The 10,109-nt window shown below is 52.0% G+C and overlaps 1 protein-coding gene across 1 annotated transcript in view; it reads left to right on the top strand.

Annotated features, from left to right (window-relative positions):
- The window catches only part of POLN (DNA polymerase nu), a 93,364-nt gene that overhangs the window by 31,192 nt on the left and 52,063 nt on the right, over positions 1 to 10,109 (top strand). The window contains exons 10-13 of the mRNA XM_023520235.1: positions 2,400 to 2,483; positions 2,785 to 2,880; positions 9,024 to 9,080; positions 9,976 to 10,029. Coding sequence (XP_023376003.1) covers positions 2,400 to 2,483; positions 2,785 to 2,880; positions 9,024 to 9,080; positions 9,976 to 10,029 — 291 coding nt within the window. The remainder of the gene's footprint in view (positions 1 to 2,399; positions 2,484 to 2,784; positions 2,881 to 9,023; positions 9,081 to 9,975; positions 10,030 to 10,109) is intronic.

Below are 10,109 nucleotides of genomic sequence, written 5' to 3'. Positions count from 1 at the left end.
GTTTTAAATTGCACACTGCCTGCGTATTGTGATGAAATCTTATGCTGTCCCACCTGGGACAAGAATTGTCCCTTTGTCCAGCAGCATATCCATGCTGTGTACCTGCCTGTTAGTCACTTAGTAGCCGTCTCAATGATCAGATTAACTGTCACAGAATCTCCGTGCTTGTGTTCAACTCTCCCTTATTTTACTTGGTAATGGCCCAAAGGCACAAGCGTAGTGATGCTGGCGGTTAGGGCACAAGGCAGAGAAGCCTGAGCACTTCCCCTGAGGCGAGAGGGCGTGGGGAGAGAGTGCAGTCACAACTTGCCTTACAGTCTCTTGTTGTCACTGCTCTGTTTATTATTAATTATTGTTAATCTCCTACTGCGCCTAATTTATACATGGGTCTGCACATATAGGAAGAGACACAGTATCTGTAGGGTGTGATGCCGTCCGCAGTGTCAGGCCTCCCCTGGGGGTCTTGGGACATGTCCCCCATGCATAAGGGGGACCGCTGTAGTGTCTGTCACGAGTCAGGTCACTGTGTGTGTGTGTGTGTGGCTCTTTCCGGGACTCTGTTCTGTGGCACAGGTTCATTCGCCTGTCCTTGGGCTCGGTCTCCCTGGCTCAGTTGCTGTCGCTGTGTGACGTGTCTCTGGATACCCCGTGGTCACCTTCCATCTTCGTTCTCCTTCCCCGTGGAATGGGCTATTCTCGGTTCTTTGTACTTTTGTATAAAATTGTGTGACCTGCTCTTCGGAAAATTGCTGGGATTTTTACTGTGTTTTTAATGCTTATGGAAAAAGGCTAACATGCAGACTAGAGAACTCCTATCAAAAAAAAGCCAGTTAGCACAATTTTTTAAAAAAATTTACTGAAAGATGTTTAAACCTGTACCCACGAGGCCACGAGGCCACGAGGCCAGCACCAGCACCCACACCCAGCTGAGTCCTGCTGTCTTGCCGACCCGCAGAACCGTGAACGTGCAGTGCGGTTGTGCTGGAGCCGTGTGTCTGTGGCAGTGGGTGACCACTGCCACCTGGGCCCGCTTCCCCTGGGAACGGGGCACGTTCGGTCTGTCCCGCGGCATGACGAGGCCGCCGGCCTGGCTGCTGCTCTGCAGTTTTCCGTTTCTGCTCTGAAGAGGTGCTAATGTTTTGTTTCGTCTGAAACTGTGTTTTTCTCCGTCCACACTTCCCGTTACTGCTGTGTGCTTAAACGCAGGGAACGCGTTGCTGTGCGAGCTTACTGGGCCGTTTTAACTGGAAGCTCATGTTCTCATAATTCTTTGAGACCAAGTAATTTGTTACTGAATTTTTTGTGACCTAAGGCATGACTTATTCCTGAAGGAATCCATTATCTCTCCGTTAATGCTTTTCCCCTTATTTTTCTTCCTATCATTTGTTTCTTTAACTACAGAGTTTGGGCATACTTCAACTGAGATGGTTGTTTCTGGATTCTTCTTTTTGCCCAGATACTATTTTTTTGTGTTATATTTGTCCTGCTCCTAGTGTCTCTGGTCCGTATTTGTAAACTACTTGCAGAATTTCAGCCTAAAGGCAGTTCTGGTCTGATAGAGACTCTGTTCTCTTTCCTTTCATAATTATTTTCCTAAAGTCCCGGCCTTCGAGGTGGGGACTAGACTTATGGGGGTGGGTCACTTTGTTAGCTATATAAGTGTCTAACCACTGTGCTGTACACCCAAAACTAATATAATACTGAATGTCAACTATAATTTAAAAGTAAAAAATTAAATAAAGTCGGTCGGTCAGCCAGTCAGCCCTGGCCTCTTTCTGCTTTTCTCCTGACTGCAACAGTTGCGAGGGGTTTGTAAATTCCCCACCCGTGCCCTGCGCTGCCCAGCACCGTCCCCATCGGCTGCTTCGTAACGTGTTTAGTTTTTCTCCTGGCCCAGCCATGCCTCAGCCCGCCAGCCCAGGCCGTGGCCCGGTCTCGGTTGGTGTGGCTGTCCACACCACAGAGCGTTGTCGCTGGTGGCCCCCGGGGCTGCTCTCCCTGTCAGAGGAAGGCCTCCACCGCCCTCGGTCACCATGCAGCCGGGTCCTGAGTCTTCTGCCTCAGGGGACTTGGGGCGTGTTGATGTTCACAGTGCGATGCTCGGTCCCCCTTCCTGTCATGATATTGCTGGAAAATCCATTCTTTCCCTCCCTCATTTTGGTGAATTATTGACTATTTTTGCTTCTTTCGGTTTGCTTCCTTAGGTTTGCGGAATAGTGATCCTATGAGCCTCAGTTATTCCAGCATGAGTCAAAATGTGTGTTTTTTAATGTCCATTTTGGTAAATTATAGGTTATTTTTTATTCTTATAAGAGCTTTTGCTGGGAATTGTTTGACAAACAAATAAAACTATCTTAAATTGTGACAGATGCTGACGAGTTTATGTCTGTCACATTCAGTCTCGTCTCAAGGAGCTGGAGCAAGAAGCCCACTTTGTTGCAGGAGAAGAGTTTCTCATAAGGAGCAGTAATCAGCTCCGAGAGGTAAAGCTACGTTTCGCTGCTTTTATAAAATACGCTGCTTATTCAGGGGCTAAAGGGAGATTTAGTCCGACTCTATAAATATTTTATGTTGGCTGTCTGAAGAGTAAGTTGATCGTGTTCTCTCACACGGAGATTCATGACTTCAACACCTTTAACTCCAAGAAATTCCTAAATCAAAGTCTAAGCATTTTGCGGTGTGAAGTCGGCGTCTCCTCTGGCCAGCGGCCTTCGCCCTGCTGTGGCGACACTAGCTCTCCCTCACCTCCGGGACCCTCTCATGTGTGCAATCCTTCTGTTGAAGGTCCTCTTTGGCAAGCTGAAGCTGCACCTGCTGAGTCCAGGAGAGACCCTTCCCAGAACGGGGCTGCGGAGACCCCCGTCCACGTCCGAGGCCGTGGTAAGGCCAGAACGTCCCTTTCTTTTTGAAGCGGTAGTGTGTCTACACCACGTGTGCGCCGGCTCTCTGTGGCCTATACCACGGAGCCGTTCGGCTTGATTGTCGCCCCCACCCCGAGGCTCCCCTCCTGGTTATGACCCAAAGAGAAGGAAGCAGACAGTAGTTTCCAGAAGCAACCAGTTGGCTCGATTTTCTACAAAGAAGACTTTGGTGGAATTTTGCTCTGAAAACCAAATTCTTCACAATCCAGTCACAGCCTCTCTGTTTTATGCCCCCACAAGAGACTGGAAATGGAAAGGTCACCAGTCTGCCCCTGTCCCCACTGTCATTTTAGAAAACTTTAGCTCCCCTTCTCGTGGGAGGGAGACATTTTATAAAAGACAGGGAGTAGGGAGCGTCTGCTGGAGCAGAGTGGCTGGGCACGGCAGCCACTCAGAGTCCGGCCGGACGCCCGGAAGCAGCGGAGCAGGGCTCAGTGGATGGGGCTCATGTCCCTCTGGTGACAATGGCTGTGGGCGCCCCGGTCTGTGCCTTCTGTGCCTTGTCCGGCACTGGACACCGTCACCCTCCTTCCAGACTGCCCCGTGCGTGTTGTCTCCAGCATGCCACTTTCTGCTCGTCTCAGCCCTGGCGGAGCCCCTCTGCTGGCTGTCCCACCCCTGGCCTTCAGGTGGCCCAGGCAGCCATTCCTGAGTGACTCTCGGACAGCCGCGGAATGATGCTCCTTCACTGCAGGGCCCTGAATCCGGCCTCACTTCCACCTCAGGGAGCGGTCTGTCCTGCTCCGTGTCCTTGGGAGCCCGTGGTGGCGGGAGCGAGGGCCACGGGCTGCCACCACACCCACCCTCACAGCCCGGGCCGTGTTCCCGGACCACTCCGTGCCTCGGTTTCCCGATCTGTAGAGGAAGGGAGATGATAGTAGTTTTCCTACTAGGACCTTGTGAGGATTCAGTGTGTGTGTGTGTGTGTGTGTGTGTGCAAAACAGTACGTAGGACCGTGCCTGACCCATAAGCTCTCAGAAACCAATAAGAATTGGCTCCTGTTAGCTTCTTCATCCGGAAACCTCGGCGTCATGGCTGATTTCCTTTCGGCCTCACCCCTCAGCAAGTCTTACGTTCTCTGCCTACAAAGCATGTCTCGAGTTGCCTGCTTCCCTCTGCCTTCAGTCACTGCTTTTGCGTCCTCCGCCTAGGCCCTTCCAGAGCCTTCTACGCCTCCTCCTGTCTGCTCCCCGCACTCCTGCTTCTTACCCGTCACCTCCGGGGCAGCGTGGTCCTCTGAAGCTCTGGAATATCATGTTGCCCCCGTGGCTTAGACCTCCAGTGGCTTCCTGTGACACTTAGAATAAAATCCAGGCCATCGGGCGTGTCCCCAGGCCCGTGGGCCGGCCCTGCCCCATCTCAGGCCACAGACTCTGCCCCCAGACCGTGCCAGGCTGGCTTCTGATGGTCAGCTCCCACGCTGCCATCAGAAAAACCTCCTCTGGTCACGCGGGCAGCAGTAAGGCCTCCGGTCACAACCCATTTCTTCACCCCGGTTCGGTTTCTGCACACAGCTCGCCATCACGGGCGGTCACCCCGCTTCCTTGCCTGTGTGTTCCCCGAGAAGGGAGGCTGCAGGGAGCAAGGCCCCCGCTGACTCGTTCGCTGCATCCGGAACAGACGGCCCACGGCTGGCACCTGGGGCTGAACGACCCCTGTTGCTTGTTCACGGAGCGCAGGGCAGCAGAGCACAGGCCCTGCCTGCTGCGGAGACGCGTGTGGATCTCAGCGCCCGTGTCCCACGCGGCAGCGTGTCCGCAGTCCCGGCGCCGGTGGCAACCTGGAGAGCCGCGTCCGAGCAGGGGTCTCGGGCTGATGATTCTCTGTCCCAGCACCAGCACCAGCACCAGTGTTGCCCTTCCCTTCCTGCCTTAGTTCCTCGAGACAACCAGCGACACCGGAAGGGAAGACCGACTCTCCTCTGGCGGCCCCTGCTCTCCGGTGGGCAGAATTAAGACAGCGACAATTTTTTTCACAAAGACACGATTGACATAAATCGTATTAGCTTCACTTTCCTATTTAACTAAACGAGTCCTACTCTCCTGTGCTTTTAAAAAAGATGAACTTTTACCAGGCAGCACATGTGTGGTTCTGAATTCAAAATTAGGCCTCCTTCTCTCTACATCCCTCGCCCCTGGCCCCCTTCCCCAGGGAAGGCTGTGGACCCCAGCGGGGATGGGCAGCCTGAGACGTTCAAGTGAGGGTGCAGCTGTGGCCTTAGCTATGGTTTTATTAGACTTTACTTTTTGGAGCAGTTTTGGGGTCACAGCACAATTAAGCAGAAGCTAGAGACGTCTCGGGCACCCCTGTCTCCTACGCATGCACACGCAGCCTCCCCCACTGTCACCGTCCCCCCCAGATGGTACAGTCCCTGAGCCTACGTTGACACGTCGTCATCACCCACAGTGTTGCACGAGGGGTCCCTCTTGGTGCTGTGCGTCCGCGGGTTTGGACCGGTGCGTGATGTCGCGTACCCACGGGTCCAGGCCCCCACGGAGCGGTTGCGCTGCCCTAAGTTCCCCGCGCTCCACCTGCTCACCCCCACCCGCCCCAACCCGGCAACCGCTGACCTTTGTGCATTCTTTTCTAGAATGTCACGGAGTTGGAATCACAATATATGTAGCCTTTTCAGATTGGCATCTGTCACCTAGTAATGTGCGTTTAAGGTTTCTCCACATCTTTTCATGGCTTGAGAGCTCATTTCTTTTTAGCTCTGAATAATGGTCCACTGTCTGCATGGACCACGGTGTATTTACCATTCATCTACTGTAGGACGTCTTGGTTGCTTCCAACTTGTAGTGCTTCTGAGTAAAGCTGCAGTCAACATCTGTGCACAGATTTTCGTGTGGGCGTCAGTTTTTAACCCTTTGGGCTAAGTATCAAGGAGCAGGGTTGCTGCATCGTGTGGCGAGAGTGTGCTGAGTTTTGTCAGAAGCCCTCAGACGGTCTCCCCAGTGGCCGCACCACTTGGCGTTCCCACCGGTGAGGAGCGCGTGCTCCTGTGCTCCACGTCCCTGGCCCGCAAGTCATGGCATGAGGGGCCTGCGTCCCGGCCGTGCTCACAGGTGGTGGTGTGTCTTATAGCTGGCTGGCTAGGGCATGGAGGAGACACACCAGCAGGCTGTCACTGTGTGGGGACCAATGTCTCAGTAGTCCAAGTGATGGCAGTGAAGCTGGGCAAAGCAGGGGGATTTTCAGAGCATTTTTATAACAGTAAAGAACTCTGTGTTGAATCTCCTGTGACAAAAGTCAGGAATGGTGGTGGTTTCTGGTTTCTGCACCTGAACCAGTAGAGATGGCTACTGCTTTGGGAAAACTGGGAGAGGGACAGTTTATTCGGAGCGGGGGTCGGAGTCAGGGGTTCAGTCCTGGACAGGTTAAGATGGAAGTGTTCGTGGGACTTTGACACAGAGATGTCGCACAGCCCTTGGACCTGAGAGGAGGAGTCTTGTGCTGGAGACACACTTGGAGGTGGTCAGCCAGTTTTTACTGAAGTCGCCTGGGGTGGTGGCCCTCTACCCTGGCAGGAGCTTTGGGCAAACACTTGTGTCCAGGCCCACGACTGATCCGCGGGGTCGGTCTGCAGGCTGGCGGCCCCGTCACGGGCATGCTTTTGAAGCACCCTGGCTGATTTTAATAAGCAGTCAGCAGCGATAACCCCAGAACTGGACTCAGAAACTGCCATTTAGAAGCCAGAGAGAGAGAGAGGAGGTGCCATCGAGAGGCCGCGGAGTGGCCCCAGGGAGAGAAAGGAGAGGAGAATGTGGCGTCAGGAGCCGCTCGGAGCGTTTGATAAAGCTGCCAAGTGGCTGTCCCAGGGACACCCGCCCCGATCATTAACTCTGGTAGGGCTTTATCTGGGGTTTTTATGAGGTCAAACACTTAGTCCTTTCCAGGAGCTCTCTGAAAGCTGCACTGGAGACATGCAGGGAGTCTGTGGCCAGGAAGGCATTGCGTGAGTCAGGTTTCGGATAAGGAGAGTTAGTCGATCCTAAGCAGGATCGTGCACTTTCATCACCTTAGGAGTAGCTTTTCTAAGAGACACAGCAGCTCTGGACTGTGCCGAGTCGGAGTTCGTCCCCTGGGCGGTGCCTGCTCCGGGGACACCAGGGTTGGCGCTCCTGCTTGTTTGTATGGCTGGCTGAAACTCTGTCCTCAGTCGTTACTCAGAGAGTGTTACAATTCTGTGGTTCACACTATTACATTAAAATTACATTGTCACTTCTAACCCAAATTGATCAATAGATTCAAAACGATTCTAAGTAAAACAGTAGCAGGAGTTTTTTTTAATTGGCAAGCTGATTCCCAAATTTACATGGAAACGCAAAAAACTAAGAAGAAGCAAGATAACCTTGGGAAATAAAGCACTATTGGAGGACTTAGTCTGTTGGATATCAAGACTTGGCACCAAGCAATAGAAATGACTAGGAATTAATGAAGCAGTGCCATGTAGTGTCGATTCGAGGATAAACAAATAGACCCAGGGACCGGGACAGAGAACCCACACGCAGACCCCACCGGGGTGCGTAAGTCTCATGGCCGCTGAGAGGCTGGCACTGCCAGGCAGCGGGCGAGTGGGCTGGTTACCTGCGCGACGAGGGCCAGCGTATCTTGACGCCTCCTCCGCACCATACACAGAAATGAGTTCCAAATGGCTCATATGTCTGCGTAGTAAAAGCAAACCATAGAGAAGGTAGAAGCTACCATAGGCGGGCGTCTCCAAGACCTCAAGGCGGACGCTCTTAGACAGGACGCAGAGTGCACCGACCGTAAAGAAAGATGACAAATTGGACAACAGTGAAATTAAGACTTTCTGTTCATGAAAAGACACCATTAAACAAGTAAAAAAAGCAAGGTATTTCCAGTAAATATAATTGACTAAAAAAAACCCCGTCTAGACTGATGAATTCCTACAAATCAAGAAGAAAAAGACGCAAACCAGTTTTTTAAATGGGCAAACGACATGAACAGGGCTTTAATGAAAGAAGAGATACGATTAGTCAATAAATATTCGCATACCGTCCAACTTCGTCAGTCACTGAGTAATTGCACATCAAAACTGCAGTGAGATCCCGCTTCAGTTTACCAGAAGGGCTAAAATGAAGACGTAGGACAACGTGCGTTAACAGGGATGCGGGACAGCTGGACTCACGTGTTGCCAAGGGGGTTCGTACTGGTGCATTCACTTTGGAGAACTGGCTGGTGTCGCCACAGGGGACCCCGCGCTCCCCGTCCCCTCCACGTGGATGTTCCGTAGAGCCACGGACACCTGTTGACCAGAGTCTGCTCCACAGTGTCCACAGCAGCCCTGTTCGTAGCGGCCCAGCGTGCAAACCCCCACATGACATCGGTGGTGGCATGGGTGAGTGGCTGTCCGCCGGTCACACAGCTGAATACAGCAGCCCACATAGTGAAGACTGCTTCACACAGCAACACGGCGAACCTCGAAACTACGGTGCTGAGCGAAAGCCAAGCACAAAGGGTCCTACCCTGCTCAATTGACAGGAAGTTCACAAACCGGAAGCAGAGGCCTCGCTGGTGGTGCTTGTCCCTGGGGGAGGGGCAGGGACCTGCTGGGGAGCCTGGAATAGTCCATCTGGGCGAAGTACCCAAGTGTGTGCATTTCGTGACAGTGTAAGAAACCGTGCTCCTGTGACCTGGCCCTTTGCTGTATGTTTCGACTTTCTGAAAATGTTTAACTTGTAGTTGCGTTCCGGTGTCGCCTCCCTGACTGTCGCGGGGGTCCAGATGCTGGGCATTCCTCGACGGCGCGGTACACTTTGTGGGCGCTTCCCCATCTACTCTCCCACGCGGCATTTTGCATGCCCTGGACTTAGGTTCCACTAATCCGAATCTCATGAGGAATCTTATTTCTAAACTCACGCGAAGTGCTTTTAGCTCCCATGGGGTCAACGATGAGTTTGTAAGGGGTAAAGGTTAAGAAGCCTGATGAACTGAGTTTCTTATGCATCTTCATTTTGGAAAATATGTTCAGTGTAGCCCATTTTCTTACTAGGCCTTTCTCTGGCTGAAAATAAGTGTTTGAGATGTCAGAGTTAAATGAAGGATTGATATTGGTGGTATTTATTCTCTTGTTTTAGTTAAAAGCTCTGCAAGACCTTCATCCATTACCCAAGATAATTTTGGAATATAGGCAGGTAAGTTAAACTTCTTTGTAAGTTGCTGACAAAGGGGAAGCAAATGGCACGGAAATCTGTAATCACCGAGGTAGCCCTGACGTGGTCGTGAAGGGGACATAGCTTGTTGGAGTGACCTTGGGTTAGCACCGTCGGCTCGTGCCTGACATGAGTTGACTCACGTCTGCACCAGCCCTGCTTCCACCAGTGGAAGAGGACAGAGGACAATTCTGAAGGAAGTGTCGGGTGAGTCGCTGTGGGACTTCAGTGTGACGAAGACGTTCATGACACCTCACGACAGCACCCGCCTGTCCCCGTTTGCGGGCCCGGTGGAATCGCCCTGCAGCTGCGTTTTACCATCTGGTGTTGACGCTCGCTGACTGACATGTCCCCTCCCCCTGCCAGCTACTCGTCCTCCCTGTTCACGTGCCTGCCGTTTGTCCCGAGCTCGTGAGCCACGTGTGTAACATTGGCCGTCACTCACTCCAGCGGTCAGCTGTTTGCTGAACGTGTGACCTGTTGTCTGTGCTAAGGCCAGGCAGCTGAGAGAGCATAATGGTGGCCACTGACCCTTTCTCCTTGAAGTGACGAGAGGATTGAAAGAGGACTGAAAGGGCCACCGTAGGGGACGCTGGGTGACGGGTATGTGGGAGCGCTCCATTTACCTTTGCAACTTTTCTGTAAAAGAATGATTCCAGAGTGAGAAATTTATTTTAAAAGGGGTAGGGTGACACCTTTCTCTGTGGGTACTGTTATTAAATTCTGGGTACCACGTAAGGCCACTTCAGGGCCTCCTGGAGTCATCTGAGGTGACATCAGCGGTACATGCCTCACGCTCTATAAAACACAGCTTTGACCCTCGTTTCTATTTAAATATTTAACAGAGAAAACGATTATTTTTGTCTTTGTAATTTAGGTCCACAAGATCAAGTCAACCTTTGTAGACGGACTACTTGCTTGCATGAAAAAGGTAACTGAAGCTAAAAATATTAGAAATACGGTTTACACACGAGTTCAGATAGACATAGAGCTTCTTTACGTTTTAGCTAA

This window comes from Pteropus vampyrus, unplaced genomic scaffold (genome assembly GCF_000151845.1).
Source record: "Pteropus vampyrus isolate Shadow unplaced genomic scaffold, Pvam_2.0 Scaffold253, whole genome shotgun sequence".
Classification (NCBI taxonomy): domain Eukaryota; kingdom Metazoa; phylum Chordata; class Mammalia; order Chiroptera; family Pteropodidae; genus Pteropus; species Pteropus vampyrus.
This window is presented reverse-complemented; position numbering and strand designations above follow the sequence as displayed.